The sequence below is a fragment of the Barbatula barbatula genome (genome assembly GCF_947034865.1).
Source record: "Barbatula barbatula genome assembly, chromosome: 24".
NCBI lineage: Eukaryota > Metazoa > Chordata > Actinopteri > Cypriniformes > Nemacheilidae > Barbatula > Barbatula barbatula.
The window spans coordinates 18,166,035-18,184,880 of record NC_136787.1 but is presented as its reverse complement, the minus strand read 5'-3'; the positions used below and the strand labels follow the sequence as shown (position 1 = coordinate 18,184,880).

Genomic DNA, 18,846 nt, shown 5'->3' with positions numbered 1-18,846 from the left:
AGTAAACAGTCACTTTTGTTGCAGCTTGAGATGTTAAATACAGAAGAACAAATAATTTACTACGATAATTCATTCGGAAATGCATACGAGTAAACATGACGCTATCGCTGAATTTTTTTTAACTGAGGGAGGGGTTCAAACAGACCAATCACAGCGCTTGCGGTCCGCGTCCAGTTGGCGCGTTCAGGTTGATATTTCAAAGGTTTGGGGCCTCCACGATTCTTCCACCCGACCAATCAGATCCGATCTCCCTGCGGGATGGTGTTTGGATGCAGAAGCGTTTGGGAAATTTCCACAGTTTGATGGAAAGGACGGTTTTCAAAAGAAGCTGCTCAAAGCATTGCGAGGCCCCTGGGGCGGCGTGTTTGTGGCCGTGTGCTTTCTTAACACCTCACTGATAATAAAGAGTCAAGCGAGTTTCAAAGGTGAAATCGGCGAGGGATGCTGGGTGGATCGATAAGACGCTATTCATCTGTACAGGCCTCCCCAAGCCAAACGTCTGTCATGAGACCGCCGATCTGAGACTCATAATGAGATTTAACAATAGAGCTTTTAAAAGGCTTGGAGCAATTAAATACGATCATCAGTTTCTCAATCGTCTTAATCGTCAACACAGTCTGCTTCAGACAACAATACGGCACTGCCAACAGGGGGCCGCACATTAAAGTGCACTCAACGGAAGACTTCCTCTGTAAGGAGGAACATAGTTTCTGATGTACTGCACTGTATGTGACCCCGGTGCAAATGCCCTGACTTGTTTAGATGCCGTAGGGGTCGCGGTTATGGCATTGAGCCCAATCAGCCAAATTATGAAAAAATGTGAAATTATTATTTAGGTGCATTTAAGTCACGTGGAACGCTAGCGATCAAATCAGTCTTAACTAAACAGAAAAAGCTTTAAACATTTAGGTCATTTCTAGCACAGAAACAAATAATAATCACGTCATTTCAGGAGTGGCATTGATGGTTCGGAAAAATAAAAACATGAAAGTAATGCTGACAAATTAAGTTAGTGCTCGAAAACTGAAAACATCACAATTATCTAAACATACCAAAACAAGATAGACGCATTTACTTTTACGCCTTGTTGATTTTGTTCCAAAAAGCTTATACCATGCATAAATCAAGAAAAGCACGTTGGCCAGTTTGCGAAAACATAAAAAAAATGGATTTCTCTGAAAGCGAGACATACAGTGTTATATAATTTAGCTTAAAAAAGGATAGTTCACCCCAAATAAAAAATATTTTATTAATGTTCACTCCTTAACCTCTCACGTCAAACCTGTATGACTTTCTGTCTTCCGCATAACTCGAAAGAAGATATTATGAAGAACTTCATAACCAAACAACATTAGCCCTCATTGACTTCCATTATGAACACAAAACTGTCAGGTGTTGGAAGGACACGAGGATAAATAAATGATGACATTTAACATCTTTTTTGAAACTGGTTTAGATCATTGTGTTGGAAAACATGACAAAAACGGCTTACGAATATTCTTTTGTTAAAAAGTACGATATGAAAAATCTGAGATGATGAGATCACTGGTGAGCGATGAGGACTTCATCTCATCTCTCTGCAGACTGGACAAAGCAAAGATACAGAAAAGAGCAGATTAATACTTCTAATGTATCTGGCCGAAGCCCCGGAGGTTAATCAACTCCGATAAGATGAGAAATTTAGGAAAGATCCCGAGCATATGGGATTTTTTCTTCATCCTTCTCCAAAGACACATCTGCAGAAAAAAATCGACTTCTTAAAATACATACAGTGCAAGATAAAATATCTGTTTTGCAGCGCAAAAATGTTCACGTTGAAAAAATGTATAAACACAATCCTTCAGAATGTATCTGGGCTTTTGCCGTGGAAGACAGAAATCAAGTGTATTTCACGGTCACCTCTTAACAAAAAAATGATTTTATGAGCACTTATACACACGACTGCCTCGAATACATACACACACCTGCCTGATCCCAACATTAAACCGGCCAGTGTTTATTCTGCACAAAAACGTGAAATACTACAACAGCGCTAGTTTCACGATTTGCGATGGAGAATTTTCAAATATGACTTAATAGAAGCTGGAACAGGTGGCAGAGCTCCAGAGCTGGAGTCAATCAGAGCTTTAGTCTGGAGCCAGAAACCTGCTCTTAGTCCAGCGTGGCATGATGGGAATCTGCGGCATTCGGCATCTAGCAGAAACTTTCTCAAGAGGATTTTCATGCGTTGCAGACGGAGGGTAAAAGGACAACATGACGGAGATTTTCCCCAGATGCTACACGATTTCTCAGTGTGAGAAATGTCGACGCATCGTAGCAGCCCAGTAACTTCAGAGCGTTATTTATGAAACGAAGACATAACATTTTTCTGCATTTGTGAATAGAAAATATATATTTATATAAGGCACCAAAATCAAGACACCTATCCTCAAAACTCTAGTTACTGCAACGCAAAAAATATATTTTATTTGAATCTAAAGGTTTAAGGTCTGGTTTCATATACAACGCTTAGCCTAAACCAAGATTACGCCATAGTTCATTTAGGCTTTCAACGTTGATTTTATAAAAAAATGCCTTAGAAAAAAACATTACTGATGTGCATCTTGATCAGAGATATTTTCAGTCGGGTCAAAGTTCAATTTCAATTCATCTGGGACTAGTCTGAAGCCTTGTCTTTGAAACCGGGGCTAAATATTGTAAAGTTATTTGTTTGACGAAATAATCATTTCTAAATATTTAATATTACACTTACATAATTTATCCATGAAATAGACGTATAAAATATTTATATTCCACGCAAATCATGAATAAATGTATAATACAGGAGGAAAAGAGAATTGAAAAAACTGTCAGGGAATTTGGAGAGAAAACGTGTCAGAGATGGCCCCATACTAAATATCCCGCAATAGGCTTATTTCAGAAATGTGAACGGTTGTTTTTGTGATACTTAAGTCAACATGAAGTATTATTCCCAGCACATATAAATTCTGTAATGAAACTATTACAAAATATTTTGTGGGAAATAGGTAACTAAACTCAGAAGAGCTGTCATTTTCAGCGCTCGTAGGGTCATGGGAACTCCGTTTCTGTTATTGTGAAACAATACTTTTGTGGCTGTTTTATGTTCCTTTGACATCAAATGCCTTTAAAAGAGTCAAAGAGCTTTTTACTCCCAGGACAAACTAATCAAATTACTACGGCAGACGGATCTACAGAAAACAAGCTTAGAGCGCTTAACTTTAACAAATTCCCAGGGGATATTTTTCCCAGCAAAACAATGTACTAAAGAGGTGTGTGGCTTACAATAGGAGGTACCGGAGTGGCGCGATGAAAAACTAGTCTCCTCCAGGCCTGCGGGGCTCATGTGCGCCGTTATTGAGAAGAGCTGCACTGCTGTGACAGATAAATCATCGCAGGGTTTTGTGGAAATATGCAAGTGGGTTTAGTCACCAGTCTGAAGGAAAGAGAGGAATGTATTGAGATGTGGATGTGTAGAAGCAAACTGCACTTTCCAGTGATCCGAGAGCTCGGAAACCCTTCACGTGCACTTGGACATTAGCATGTTTTAAGTCAGCGATGACCCAAGACGTTAAAAACGGTCCATCCCGATAACCCACATTCCGATACAGGAAGACGTTTGATCGAGAGGCGAGAAACACTATGGTGACCCCGCGAACATGCGGCCCCTGTTCCCGGGGGTCTCGAGGGGCCCGGCGTGCTGATATTATACCTCGCAAGGGACGCTTCACATCTGCAGCTGTTCCCAACCTAAATTGCTCCCTATTTCCTCCTCTGAAACAGCAAGAAGGGCAGAGTTTGACACAGTGCAAAGGTTTACACACTTTATAACATTTCACAGGCCTGCGTTGAGAGGCTGTGAACACTCAGATATTTCACTGTAGGACACCCAAACGGCTGGAAAACCCAAAACATACACACACACAACTTACGCATCCTCATACAACCGCCGTATTTAATGCATGTGGACACAACGTTTTGAGCTTCTTGCTAGGTGATCTATAGTCTTAAAGTTTTAGGTGGATGCAGATAGCAGAGAGACTTGTGTGAAAGATGATCAATACTCCAAAATATATATAAAAAAATATGTATGCTGGTTATATCATTTTTAAATATATATTTAACAAACTTGAAACATTATTCTAACGCAAAACACAATATTTAGCGAATCACTGTATATCACATTTGTATTTAATGTCGTGCAGCTCTATTTGTTGTATAATTTTCTAAAATATATTGTAAAAAGAATGTAATTGATTTTAGAAAAAAACATATTTAAATGGCATATCGAATATGATTTAGCATGCTATCGCATTTTTCTTTAATAACGCACAGCCCTTCACACAACGCATATACACAAGTCATGCAACACACGTACACACGACTTACGCAATGCATATACACAAACACACAAAACAAAATGCATATACACATGTTCGAACAACTGACACAACAACGTTCACAACGTTCATGCAACACACGTACACACGACTTACGCAATGCATATACACAAACACTTACACAACGTACACACCACGGAATGCAAATACACACGTAGATACAAATGACACAACGCACATAAAGTGCACAAGGCGAATATTCAGTGTGACCGGGGAACAATTCCTGAACGAAAGCCAGTTTAAATCAAGTCAAAAACTCACAAATCACGCTTGAACTTATAAATTAACTCCAATCAATGATCTCAGAAATGTTTATATGTCAATATAAAGCAAGATTTTTTTTCGTTTGTCATAAAGAGCATTTTAAACATTTACAGAAAATGTCATATAGAAGCCGTGTTTTGTTTAGTGTGTATCCAGGGCTCTCCTTTAGGAAACACTGGGATATGCCCCGAACTGTATAAACGTTTAAATTTGATTAAGATGTTTTTGCGCTTGTCACAGGACCGCAGCCATGATGTTTGGAAAGTTTCAATGAATACCAGCAAACTTGGACGCTGGAAAACAGTCCCTGTGAGGCATCCCGAAGAATAATGCGGGATTATCCCTAAAAACTCAAGAACAAATGGTTTCAGAAAGAGGAACCTCCTTGAAAATATGAGAATTACGTCAGCGACCGCTTGCACAAAAAAAAGAGAAAGTTAAACTTCGCCGAGGATGTTACACAGTACACAACTGCGTTTCCTTTATCTGTCCATGGATGTGTTCATATTCAGATTAGCTACAAACAAGAAGACATTAAGACAACTTCTTTCCTAAAGGAGACAGAATTTGACCTCAAAGTGAAAACCGACCACAAGTGAAAGGATCGAAGACTCTACAAGACCGCTTTCATATGCGTTCCGCCACACATGTGAAGTAGGGTGCGGAGTGACCAGATGCATCTGTGTTTATATAATCGATCATGCGCAGGTTTGTGGAAGACTCACCCATCATTGGAGCAAGTGAGAAACTCTTCCTTGATCTTGGGGTGCCAGCATCCGTCGTTCAGCATGGCTGTGTGACCCTGAAGAGCAGAGAGATGTTCAGATAACATAAAAACACATCACGCTGACTTTATTAATACATTTCGCTTCTCATTTTAGATCACAAGAGAAAAATTGTTCAAACGACGACATCAAATCCCCTTCCGTGGAAATATCCTGCGTCATAAAAGTTAAACATGTTGTGAATGTCGACACAAGAACTAAATTCAGAAAGCGAGAACAGAATAGCTTTCAGTTTCTTTCATTTGTGTTACATGAGTATAAGCACACACTGAAAGCGCTTTAGTGACGTCTGACATTCTTCAGATACAGTTCATCACAACAAATGGCGGTGAACGTTATTATTAAATGGACATTCACACCGTCCAACAGCCGTCCCATCAGAAATCACCGCAGCTTCACTTATCGCTCACAATTTAGAGCAGATATTTAAGAGCTTCACCGCCGCATTGTTTGACATGTTGCGCATGAAAAAACGATTATAAGGATGATTGTCGTATCACAATAAACAGAGCCCACAATCTTAACTAGCGACTCAGGACGGAAGACAAAACACAGTTCGTTTAAAGCTTCCGAAAGCCGACACAAGTGTTTCAAGCTGCGTGTCCACTTTAATGTGTTAGATGTGTGGGGACTGACCACGAATAACAACTTCAAACACACAATACTCAAGAGATAAGAATCGGGACATTACTCGTGAGATCGACACGTCACAGTCATTCCCGTTCGGAAATGCAGAGAATTTGGCGATTACACAACATGGCAACGCCACAAAACACCATCTCTGTAATAGTTTCTCAAATTCTAAACTTTTAGCAACATAAAAATTATAATAATGTTGTAAATAGTAAAAGTATTTAAGTGTTCGTAAGAATCTCTCATATTCGTTTTCATGAGATATTTAGTGTATGTACATTAATGTTTTTCACATTTAGTACTCTTATAAATTAAATTTAGTTTAGATTTTTACTTTTATTTGAATCCCTCATTTCTTTTTCTGTACAGAGAGTTTTACAATCATATTCACCCTAAAATAAACATTATTATAACCGGTGACTTTCTAAAAACACACATTTAAAGGGACAGTTCACACAAAAATTCTGACATTATTTACTCACCCTCGTGTAATTTCATACCTGTATAAATAACTTGGATCCGATGGACACAAAGACAGATATTTGGAAAAACTTCAGTAATTTGAGTTTCGGTGCATCATTAACTCCAATTCAATCTATTTCTTTTCCTACTATGGTGGTGGATGATGTCCCAGAACTGAAAATTGCTAACATTCTTCCAGACATCTTTCACTGTGTTCATTGGAACAAAGACATTTATACGGGTTTGAAACAGCCTGAGGGTGAGTAAATGATGACAGATTTTTGGATGAACTTTCCCTTTAAGAAGTAAAAACATTATTCATCAGAAGCAACAGACAGAAATGCCAGCGTTATGGTGTAAATCTACGCAGGAGAGAATCAATAATCACATCTCTAATGCGTTCCGACACAACGTTAATTCTGTTTGCATGTGGAAACAAAAGCCGTCCAACTAAAACCCAATGATTTTCTATTTCTGTCATGAACGTCCAAGTTGGCATGTCAGCAGTAAAGATGACATTGACAGCGATTAAACAGACCAATGTTTCCGCCTGACACTGGGTTTCACCCGCTGGGGTACACGATGTACCCGAATAGGAGAGAACTTAATAGCAAACAGAAGAGGGGAAGCGAGCGGTGACTGCGGAACGCAGACACACTACATTAGCTGACGTGACCGATTCAAGCGCACTCAACAGACCCAAATCAAACAGGAAACAGAGCAGCATTGAGCCACACCGATACAGCAGGGCGGGCAAAGCACCAGGTGCAATGTTTTGTGGGCCTTTTCCTCTCTGATGTAGTTCACGTACACCTCATTACAGCTCGGACAACAAACACAACCACCAGATGAAGCAAACAAAGCATTATATGTAGACGTGACTCGGGACACTTGAACTGCGCATATCTGTCCGTACAAAGGCCAACATTCAGTTTTTACCCCTGAAGCTTTATTTTTCTCACTTGTGCTCGCAGACCATTTAATTATTTACACTGATAACAAACTTGTGCCATGTCATAAAGCGCTGACATCATCACAATACCAAGTTTTCGTTCAGTTCTCGTGTTTTTCATGGTGTGGATGTGTTACCTTTGTATTGGTCATGTCCACGATATACTGATCGCCTTTAATACATTCGATAACCTGGAAGCCGTCTCGGTCGAGAACCTTCGCTTGAGAGTTTCCGGCCACCACCAGAATGACATCACCAGTCATGCTGTACTGCAATGATCTGATCTGATGACTGAAACGACAGACAGACAAATACAGACAGACAGACAGACAGACAGACAGGAAGAAAAAGACAGTCAGACTCCGGCTTCGACCTTCGCACTGAACATAGTTGACATATTTATATAAAAAAATTATAATGGGCTTCTTGTATAATTCGTTTTTTAAATCTTCAGATGTTAAAGGGTTTTTTTGGGGAGCAAAAATAGGTTATTTTACGGCATCGTGAATCACCTTTATTTTTAAGAGTGTATGCTATTTGGTTAATTTTGACCTGGACATTTCACAGCTTTAATAAGATTCACCCACATATTATCTTTCATTAAACCTGTATGGGAACAAAACCCAATTGGGCAGCGTAGGATTGTAAGGTAAATAAGAGTAAAATTGGCCTATTTGATGTTGGAGGACTAAGGATGATGAGCTTTTAACTATTAAACAGCGTTTGAAGTGCCTAATTGAAAAGCTCAGAGCAGAAGAACACGGGCGGTAGAAGCAGAGGTCCAGTGAACATTCTGGTTCCCCTCTCGGGGTCACGCCTTTATGGGCTCCACATGGGCTGCGTGTTTTCTTTGGCCGTGGTGTTTGCCGTTCGATGGTAAAGAGATGCCACTGTATCTGGGTTGATTAACTGGTAAATGTGGCGTGGCGCTTTACTCATCACATGCGCTAAAGAGCGTTCCCGCTCAGCCAATTGGCTTCCAATACATCGAGACACCTAATTTTCTGACAGCTTCCACGCTCATGGGCATTTCTAAGAAAACAGAAGAGAAGACGAAAATACACGGCAGCTCCGCGCGAGCTGCATCTGGGTGCACTTAGTGTGCAGGGCTGATTTGACTTGAGAACACAAGTCTCATTCCAGACAGATGAGGTCTAATGTGAATTGAGCTCATGAAAGCTCACGGTTCAGAGACGCACGCAGGAGATGTCGGGAGCGGACTCACCACTCGCACGGCTGGATAGATCGGAACGCATGCAGCGCAGCGTCCATCCCGGCGAAGTCCCAGAACTTCACGTCGAAGTCGAAGCCGCCGGTGACCAGGCGCGCACCAGACGGGTCGAGAGCTAAAGCTGAAACCTGTGGATTGAACCGGAGAAATGCCCGTGTCAGACATGACCAATTGCACTTTTATTAATGCCCGAGGCCTGGAAACAACCTTAAGAAGAAGTTTGTTTCAAATGGACACTTACATTCCTCAACAATTAACCTTTTAGATAGAGATGGTGGAAACGTGGTCTATCAGAAGAGTCAGAATATCCTCACAAACTCCATCTAGATTCTCAATGAAGAGCGGTCAGAAGCACATGAAGGGACTTACCGTTTTAGTGCCGTGCTGAAGAGTGATTTCATGAGTATCCGGTATCCTCTTTACTGGAGTCTGTTATAAGAGAGAGAGAGGGTTAAATATACGTTAATGGTCTCATTTGCATATTCATGAAGTTAGTAACATTGAATAGACATGTGCAGGACATGATAAATGTGAATAGAAGAAAAATAACTGTTAGACATCTTCAGCTATTAATGTGAGTCTATGAAATTGAGCGGCATCTAGCGGTGAGGTTGTGAATTGCAACCAAACGCTCAGTCCACCGCTCACCCCTCCCTTTCAAAGCAATACGGTGGCTGACACAGGACTAAGATGTCGTCACGTTCATCAGCTTCTTTTGCTGAAGGATATGACGTATTTATGAAAGGCTCTGTAGAGAAGTTTGTCCATTTAGGGCTACTGTAGAAACAACATGCAATTCCATGCAAAGGGACACTCAGTGTATGTAGATAGAAATAGATAATAATTCATTGTGTAAGGTCCTAATACACATATGAAGACATACACTATTATAGTGCATTTCTGTCAGATCCTCCCAAAAATGACACAATGGACCTTTAAGCTCATAAAGAAAAACACTAATGCAGTTTATCAGTGTTTACACAATCCAGCTCCATAATTCAAGATACACAACACAAAAAACTCTAACCCTAGTTTAAAACAGATATTAGAAAGACCAGCATGTGTTTTTTGACTGTTTAGTGGGAAAGTGACCCACGTGACCTCGTCCTCCACCTGTGTGTGTTTATATTCAGTGACAAATGGTCGAGAGTGTTCGTCAACGATGCTCTTTCAATCGGGTAAAACACACGTTCAAGTTCCACTGGCGGATATCACGCAGCGTAAATGCTCACAGCAGACCCGTCCTCTGTATCAAATGCAGGCGGTTCGTGTGATTTGTGGTTGGCTGATTACGGTCGTACGCGTCTCTTGGCCTTTTCTGGACCTGACAGGATACATTTATTCCAGTACAGAGACGTCACCGGTCAGCCAGACGGCAGAAGCCATCTATCACAACAGCCCACAGCGGCCCTCAAACACCACAGGCCTGGAAAACCAAACGCCTGCACACTGTCAGATACGGAGGAAGACATTTACAACCGTCTCGCACCCTTGCACTTGTGGATTTCGTTCGGATAAAGGATGATTCGAACAAAAACATCCCTGATGCTCAAATTTCACATTGAAATTACACACAAAAGGTTTTGCTCAGTGGTCCTAAAATAGGTATATATTTCTTAAAGAGGATATCACCCCAAAATTGTATGTAATGTAATGCGTACAGAAATCCTTATTGTAGATAATTAGATTCTTATTAACAACTTGTATCGGACGTTCTTATTAAACTCAATACTGTTATACGATTATTATTATTTATTATTCTTTTGTAACAAATCTTTTTTGGCTTAATTGTCATGTAAATAATGTAAATATAAAATCAATACATGTACTTTCTTTGCTTCACAAGATTCCAACGGAAAAATGAACAGCATATCTGTAGGCTCAATACCGATGTCTGTACAATAACAAGCTTGAGCACATCTTCAAAACATGAATAATCTCAGAAGAAACCAAAAGACAAACTTGATTTTCTTTTGTTCTGGTGCATTTTGTGTTTGACATTGATGGGGAATGACCGTATGGCCCTCTAGTGCTCAAACACACTCATTACAAACACTTAATAACTACTGGATGTCATGTAAAATGTGAAATAATTCTGCTTGTAGAAAACCAAGTTTAATAAATATCCTAAATATATTACACTTTGTTGCTATTAACGAGAGTCAAAAACATCTATTAAGGTCCCTTGGAATATATTTAATATAGACATATTTTTTGTAACATTCTGGTGAAACACTTGAGAAAAACATTCTTAATCTGAACCATTATAATAAACATCAATCAGCTTTATAATAACTGCTCAGTCACTTACATCATCGTCATCATCGTCCATATCCTCATCGTCATCATCATCATCATCAGCAGTAGTGCTGTGTTTGTATCCTGGAGGCAGTGGGGGTCCCACCAAATCTTCATCATCATCATCATCACCACCAGAAGTCCTAGATCCGATACCAGGAGGTGCTGGTGGTCCGATGAGTTCCGAATCAGACCCACTACTGTCGCTATCAGTATCTGACTTCCTGTTCACACACACAAGTGATATTACCAGACAGAGGTGCGGTGATGGAGTGTTACACCAGGTTATGATAAAGGCTGTTAGAATGAGGTGACCCGAACCTAAACCAAACCTAACCAGTTATGATAATGGCAGCCGTTACAGGTCAACGGTTGGACATTAAAGGGATAGTTCACCCAAAAATGAAAACTCTGTCATCATTAACTCACCCTCAGATTGTTCTTACCCTTTATAATTCTCTTGGTTCTGCTGAACGCTTAATAAAAAAAAGATATTTAGTAGAATGTCAGTAATAAAACAGATCTAATCCCCCATTTGTGTTTAGCAGAACCAAGAAAAATGTAAAAGGTTCAGAACAATCTGAGGGCGAGTAAATTAGTTTTCATTTTTGGGTGAACTATCCATTTAAGTTTGTTCTTAGAGGAAAAGTTCATCTCAAAATCAAAATTGTGTGATTTTTTTAATCCCACCACATGACGTTCAACATGTTTTAAGACCTCCCGACGTCTTCGGAGCACAAATTTCCAGGCCTCCTTATAGACATCATGGTTATAGTTGTTGTCAAGGTCCAGTAAAGTTCTCAAGACATCGTTTAATTGGTCATCTGCTCATAGTGGCTCAGTTGACTGTTTCTGAAGCGACGACAATACTTCATGTGTGAAAAACAAACCAAAATAACCACTTTAATGGATATTCTAAGTCTTGTCAGTCTATGCTGTGCATTCGCGAGAGCACTTGGACGCAGGCCCATTCCGTGGCGGTAGACGCCGGCGTTCTGACTGACCATCCAGTAGCACAACACTGTGTTTACAAGCAGAAGAACGCTGTATATAAGCTGATTTTAGCAAAATGTCTCGATATTGAGGAAGACTGACAAGACTAAGAATATATCCAATAAAGTGGTTATTTTGGTTTCTTTTTCACACATAAAGTATTCTCGTCGCTTCCAAAAAAGTCAAGCCACTATGAGCGGATGGACCAAATACATAATGTCTTGAGTACTTTTCTGGACCTTGACCACAACTATAACCATGATGTCCACGAAGAGACCTGGATATCTCTGGGATTTCGCCTAAATATCTTCATATGTCCTCCGAAGACGTCCGGAAGTCCTAAAACATGTTGAACGTCATGTGGTGGGATTAGAAAAACATTTTCTTTAAAGGGTAATAGAAAGCAAAGAAAATATAACAATAAATGCAAATAACTTACTCCAACAAACCACAAAATTGTGCAAACAGATGTTACACTGTATATCCTCATGTGGTTTGTCTGATAAAGGCACACTCGCACACAACTAGTTTTACACCGTAACAGTCTGTGGTAGAGCATCGGTTACCTTGCAGTAGATGTGGATGGCTTTTCTTTCTGGGTAACAGTGTGACTTGCGCTGCTCTCTTCGACGTCCTGCTTCTGGCGATCCTCTGTGAAACACACAGTAAGAAAAATGCCTCTACCGTCCCATTTAAAAAGCAAATCAAGTGTTGGTCACTTACCCAAGACACGCTGGCTTCTCTCGATGGCTGTTCTCCTGGTCTGCTCAAACATGGCATCCAGGTCAAAGGTTCGAGCTTTCTTTCCTGAGAGAGACATGATTGAATGACAGCTTTACAAACGAGCATCACGACACACAGTTTGACACACACACACACACACACACACACATATACACACACACACCACTTACCAAATCCAGAGAAGCCCATGACAGAGGAGATATCACCATCTTCACCGGAGCTTCCTGTGTTCATTCAATGACATTATCAATATACATACAAGCAAATAAACACTTTCTATAGACAGATATGCGTTTAGCTGTAGTAAAAACCTCCTCGAGCACCATTATTCACACCACAGGTGGACACGCGACTCACTTTAATACTGTTTTAACTTAAATCACAATGTGTATTTATATAAACCTTCAAACGTGTAAACCATCACAACTCAAGAACCACACCGACCTGCAGGTTTATTTATATTAAAGTTATCACAAACTAAACTCACCAGCATCATTCCCGGGCGCATCCATGTTTTCTGGTAGGTAAACAGACGCACTTCCGGGCTTGCTTCAAAATAAAAGTCCCGGTTACGGGCTGCGTTCATACCGCAGTGGGCCGGTAGAGGGCGACACGGGAGCGGCTTTTTAAAGCTCTTCTTTCTCTCTTTTATTTTGATTTTTACCCCTTTGGATGACTGTCTCTAGTCTACACAGTAACACAGAAGACTGAAACATGTTTTTTATTATTGCGTTATCATGTTTTATTGTGTTTTATTGTTTTGGTTCTGTGCATTTATTTTTGGACACTATACTTTATTATTTTTACTCAATCAAAGCAACCCATCTGCAGTTTGATGAAAAACATGCATTTTAAAAAGGAACCTGCTTTTGCAAATGATCTTGTAATAACTTAATAACGTTTTCCTGCTCAGATTGAACATTACGTTAGCAACACAAAGGTTGTACGTTGAATTTTAAGGGGAGCACACATTTGATAAACAATGAATGCATGGTTCATTGTTTTGGACCAACATCTTTAAAATGGGTAAATCATTGAACTATAAGAAATAAAAAACATACTGTTATCATGCACATATTATTTGTCAGTAAACCTTTGTCTGTGTATCATGTTTAATGCATTTGTTCGTACAATTTAAGAGCAGTTTTTATATATTGTGGGGTCCGAATGTCCCCACAGTGATAGTAAGTCTCACACACTTACATTGGGTAGACCGATGGTCCCCACGATTCAGATTATTTGACAATGTAAAAATGCAGAAAGTGTTCTGTAATGGTTAGGTTTTGGGTTACAGTTTGCATAGTATAAAAATCATACGTCTATAGAAAGTCCCCACAATGTATAAAAAAACAAACGTGTGTGCGTTTATATCTTATTTAAACTTGAAGATCAAAGCAGACCCAAGTACAATAAGAAGTACAATAAAAATCAAAAAAGCACAGACATATATCGCCACTTTACATGTTTCACAATCACATTCATCCCTTGTAGATTCGTGTGACCATTGCTGCTCATTGGTCAATTCCTGAAAGTCTTCAATCTTTACCGACTGAGAATTCTGGTCATTACATTCATTCCTTGTAGATTTGTGTGACCATTGCTGCTCATTGGTTGATTCCTGAAAGAGTTCAATCTTTACCGACTGAGAATTCTGGTCATTTTTCATTTGTCGGAGGAAGTTTGCTCGGCTCAAGTTTTTAATGTTTACAATGAGGCCTGGACTGATGCGGAATGTGTGATTTTGGTCAAAATGCACCTGGTCTGAGTGCCGGGTCACATAAATCTGATCAAACCAGACTAGACCATTCCGGGCTGAATCGACAGAAACAATGATGCGATCTATATTGCTGCCAGGCACGTTGGGATTGTAGTTCTTAGTGACGTCATGGGGCAGTGAGTCCGAATGGGGGTGACGGTGGCTCAGGTTGCCCACCTCATAATAAGTTAGATGGGTGGCTGGAAGAAGTCCTTCAGCGTTGTGAAACTCATGGAAGCCAAAGCATCCATCCTCCGGGTCGTATTGTGCAATAATCTTGCCTTTTTTGCTGACTCGGTCGACGCATACATCGGCAAACCACCACAGCAGACTTAGACCATGTCTGGGATACGGCTGACCAAACCTGGTTTCTTTGAGCTCAGACAAATCATCCAGGATTCTGTCCATTGCTATTCTGTTTTGGAGACACGAGAAAGCAAAGTTTCCTTTTTTTACAACATATACAAAGAAGTCAAATGCAAAGCTGCTGATAAAACAATACTAATCATTTCCATTTGCACACCTGGAATTTAGGATCATTCCTACGTCAAACCAGAAAACAACATCTGGATTAAATAGGCAAACGTTCCTATAATGTCACTATTCATTAAAACATGCCTTGACATGACTCTGGTACAGAAATGATTTCCGGTGGGAAATATCCTTAATCCGACATGTCTGGAACTTAATTCTACTTTTGAAAAGTTTATATAAAAAACATTTTTATATTTTATATTAAAGATGAAGCGTATACTTTACCTTGTTTGTGTCTGCTGGATCTACGCTGGTGATGAAGTCAGTTATTGGTTTTATTCACTGTAAGGCGGAGCCAAGACTGGAAACAGAAACTAACATGGAAAGTGAAACTCATGCTTTATTATTAGTGGGAGGGATCTGTCAAAACTATTTCTATGACAAAACATCAGGATCACAACAAATAAACCAGAGTTTAATCAGTAATGACTGACTAGTCTTCACCACATAGAATACAGGCCAAAGTAATGTTAACACTGTAAAATAAGGTTGTATTTGTTAACATTACGTTTACATTTACACTCATTTAGCAGATGATCCAAAGCTTGCAGAGAGTTCAGGGAGCAATAATACAATAATATACAATACTGCTAATACAAAGTTTTCAACAAAAGCCAGATCACATTAGTAGCTAAAATGAACTAAAAAAAAAAGAGTAATATAGTTTTTAATCCTAATATAATATCTGTTAATGTAGATACATGACGTGTCATGTTTTACTGAAATGATTCATTAATTCAAAACATCCTTTTGTGCGGATCCCAACCCGTATGACCAATAAAATGATGCTGGAGCTCGATGTTAAGAATAATCAGGTTTCAGCATTATCCTGAAGCAGATTTTTGAACATATGAAGATGTTTTTGTTTTGAAAGACATGAAGGTTGAGCTGCTGTAAATGTTGTTGAAGTGTCTCTATTGGGACAGATATGATTCGCATTCCTTACAGCACACTATCATTTGCATGGTAGAAATACTCTCATTGGTTATAGTTAATATTTCTTATAATTGCATTTATTGTATAGGGTACAGATCGTAATAATGATACACAACAAATGCCATTGTAACATTGATAGACGTCTGCTTACCTTATTCAAGACGAACAGATCACACAGATACAAAAGAAATGCAGCTTAATTACAGCTAAACACAAAATAACAAACAGACATGGAATCAAAATGAAAAATATGACATTAATATAGCTTCCTATGTGTCCTTGTGTCTGTTGTTGCTTAAGTAGAACATAATGATGATGCCTACCTGGTGAACTAAAGTGAGCCGATGAACGGCGGTGAAAAAGCATCTAGAGAAAGCCGAGAACATGTTTGATCTTATAGAATCTCATCGAGCATGTGGGCGTGGTTTAAACAACAACAAAATCCCCATGAAGGCTTTTGCTCAATAGTGAAAGCAAAACTAAACGCTTGAAGTTCAAATTCAGAAACAGAAACTTATGTTGCTAACATGAACATTACATTTCCAAACAGAAATATACAAGCCGTTTAAAGCGCAGGATGACAAATTCATGTTCATTTTTCAAACTCCAGAAACCTAAAATAAATATCTAAGAGGAAGACAAAAAGGAACCAGCATTTATGCGTTTTGAGTTCCACAAAAACGTCAAGACAATCTTTGTATTTCATTTCAATATATTGTTCTGTTTTGCTTTGAGAGGAGCAGATATTTTGTTTGATGTTAGTGAGGATTGATGTGTTCACTATCAGCAAACCAATCTATAGTTTAAGGGCCATAAAACACTTAACACACCGTCCTTATTTAAACACAAATATAATCAAATGTACCTTGACTTAAAGACTGATCGTACAAGTCTACAAGTGGTCCAATAGGAATCTGTGGTCAAATGGTTTATGTTTTCCTGAAGAGCACATTTGAATACCTTTCAAGTGCTGAAGAATAGAAACCTAACCTGTAAGTCACATGGAAATTCCATGCATACTCTCAGTTTATGATGTGGATTGTGAATTTTCCTGTTTTATACAGTAGATAAAAACATCACATCACAAAATAAAATGAACGGAACAAGAACATGTTTTAACACAATGTTTTCAGATTGAAACATTATTCTCTTGCAGTTAAGGCCTTGGTATATTTTCACCAAGAAATTACATCAACTGTGTTGTTCGTGAGTATTGTAATGACAGATTTCGACAGGTTTTTTAATTGATGTCAGATACAGATTTATAGAAGAAGAACAAATAACATAGTGTTTGAATCTCTCCAATAAGACAAAGCTCATGAATATTAAAGTTACATCTAGCCCAAAAAACCTCTTGGAGCACAATTGTTTTTGTTGTTTCAGTATAGAAATGTGCATTCACCAACTGATTTATTGGTGGTTGTATTTATTGTTTCAACAGATTTGAATGCACTTTTTAAGTAGTTCAAATGAATATAATGTGGTGAACTGCATGCTTTCTAGAAATAACAAAAAGGCAACAAATGCCAAGAACAAGTGCATGAAATCGTAAACATGTTTTTATTTCATCATCGGTTTGCATCACGAGGGCAGTTAAGAGCAGTGCTTTACATAATCACCAGAGACCAAGAGAAGGACATAAATGATGAAAAGTGAGAAATAAACATGAGGAATGACTGGTTTTAAAAGAAAGAGTTTTGCAAAAGCAAGAACCATGTAAATATATTGTGACATTTTTAGTTGAATTCATGATTAAACTGTTTAACAATCCAGAATAACTCCTCTGTGTGGACATAAAGACGTGGTCCTCTAGTGAAGGGATGGAGTTAATACTTCATTGACAAGATTGAATCAAAGGTTACATCTGCGACGCCGGCGTCTGAAAACAACTTCTCTGGTAAAGTCTCTCCATTCCAAGTCTTTAATAGTTTCTATGAGATCGCAGCTGATGCCGTACGTGCAGGTCTCACAGAAGTCATCTTCGTCTGAATGCTCCGTCACATAAACCTCGTCAAACCAGACTAGACCATTCCGGGCTGAATCGACAGAAACAATGATGCGATCTATATTGCTGCCAGGCACGTTGGGATTGTAGTTCTTAGTGACGTCATGGGGCAGTGAGTCCGAATGGGAGCGACGGTGGCTCAGGTTGCCCACCTCATAATAAGTTAGATGGGTGGCTGGAAGAAGTCCTTCAGCGTTGTGAAACTCGTGGAAGCCAAAGCATCCATCCTCCGGGTCGTATTGTGCAATAATCTTGCCTTTTTTGCTGACTCGGTCGACGCATACATCGGCAAACCACCACAGCAGACTTAGACCATGTCTGGGATACGGCTGACCAAACCTGGTTTCTTTGAGCTCAGACAAATCATCCAGGATTCTGTCCATTGCTATTCTGTTTTGGAGACACGAGAAAGCAAAGTTTCCTTTTTTTACAACATATACAAAGAAGTCAAATGCAAAGCTGCTGATAAAACAATACTAATCATTTCCATTTGCACACCTGGAATTTAGGATCATTCCTACGTCAAACCAGAAAACAACATCTGGATTAAATAGGCAAACGTTCCTATAATGTCACTACTCATTAAAACATGCCTTGACATGACTCTGGTACAGAAATGATTTCCGGTGGGAAATATCCTTAATCCGACATGTCTGGAACTTAATTCTACTTTTGAAAAGTTTATATAAAAAACATTTTTATATTTTATATTAAAGATGAAGCGTATACTTTACCTTGTTTGTGTCTGCTGGATCTACGCTGGTGATGAAGTCAGTTATTGGTTTTATTCACTGTAAGGCGGAGCCAAGATTGGAAACAGAAACTAACATGGAAA

At 39.2% G+C, this 18,846-nt stretch overlaps 1 protein-coding gene and 2 long non-coding RNA genes across 4 annotated transcripts in view; all 3 read right to left on the bottom strand.

Moving 5' to 3' along the window:
• Nucleotides 1-13,357, bottom strand: part of wdr70 (WD repeat domain 70) — a 37,089-nt gene extending 23,732 nt beyond the window's left edge. Inside the window, exons 1-9 of one of the 2 annotated variants that reach the window (XM_079449328.1) lie at nucleotides 13,268-13,357; nucleotides 12,951-13,004; nucleotides 12,760-12,843; nucleotides 12,603-12,687; nucleotides 11,057-11,267; nucleotides 9,115-9,174; nucleotides 8,740-8,873; nucleotides 7,652-7,805; nucleotides 5,408-5,484 (exon numbers count right to left, since the gene is read on the bottom strand). In XM_079449328.1, the coding sequence (XP_079305454.1) occupies nucleotides 5,408-5,484; nucleotides 7,652-7,805; nucleotides 8,740-8,873; nucleotides 9,115-9,174; nucleotides 11,057-11,267; nucleotides 12,603-12,687; nucleotides 12,760-12,843; nucleotides 12,951-13,004; nucleotides 13,268-13,292 (884 nt within the window). In that variant the 5' untranslated portion in view covers nucleotides 13,293-13,357. Of the gene's footprint in view, nucleotides 1-5,407; nucleotides 5,485-7,651; nucleotides 7,806-8,739; nucleotides 8,874-9,114; nucleotides 9,175-11,056; nucleotides 11,268-12,602; nucleotides 12,688-12,759; nucleotides 12,844-12,950; nucleotides 13,005-13,182 lie in introns of both variants that reach the window. The other variant, XM_079449329.1, reaches the window with a different exon arrangement.
• A 128-nt stretch (nucleotides 13,358-13,485) lies between these two features.
• Nucleotides 13,486-16,427, bottom strand: LOC306889246. Its single transcript, XR_013786185.1, has 4 exons — nucleotides 16,330-16,427; nucleotides 16,158-16,212; nucleotides 15,296-15,384; nucleotides 13,486-14,951 (listed from the first exon to the last, which is right to left on the bottom strand). It is a non-coding gene; the product is annotated as an uncharacterized lncRNA (long non-coding RNA).
• Nucleotides 16,428-17,547: 1,120 nt separating this feature from the next.
• Nucleotides 17,548-18,809, bottom strand: LOC306889938. Its single transcript, XR_013786238.1, has 2 exons — nucleotides 18,746-18,809; nucleotides 17,548-18,401 (listed from the first exon to the last, which is right to left on the bottom strand). It is a non-coding gene; the product is annotated as an uncharacterized lncRNA (long non-coding RNA).
• Between the last annotated feature and the right edge of the window lie 37 nt (nucleotides 18,810-18,846).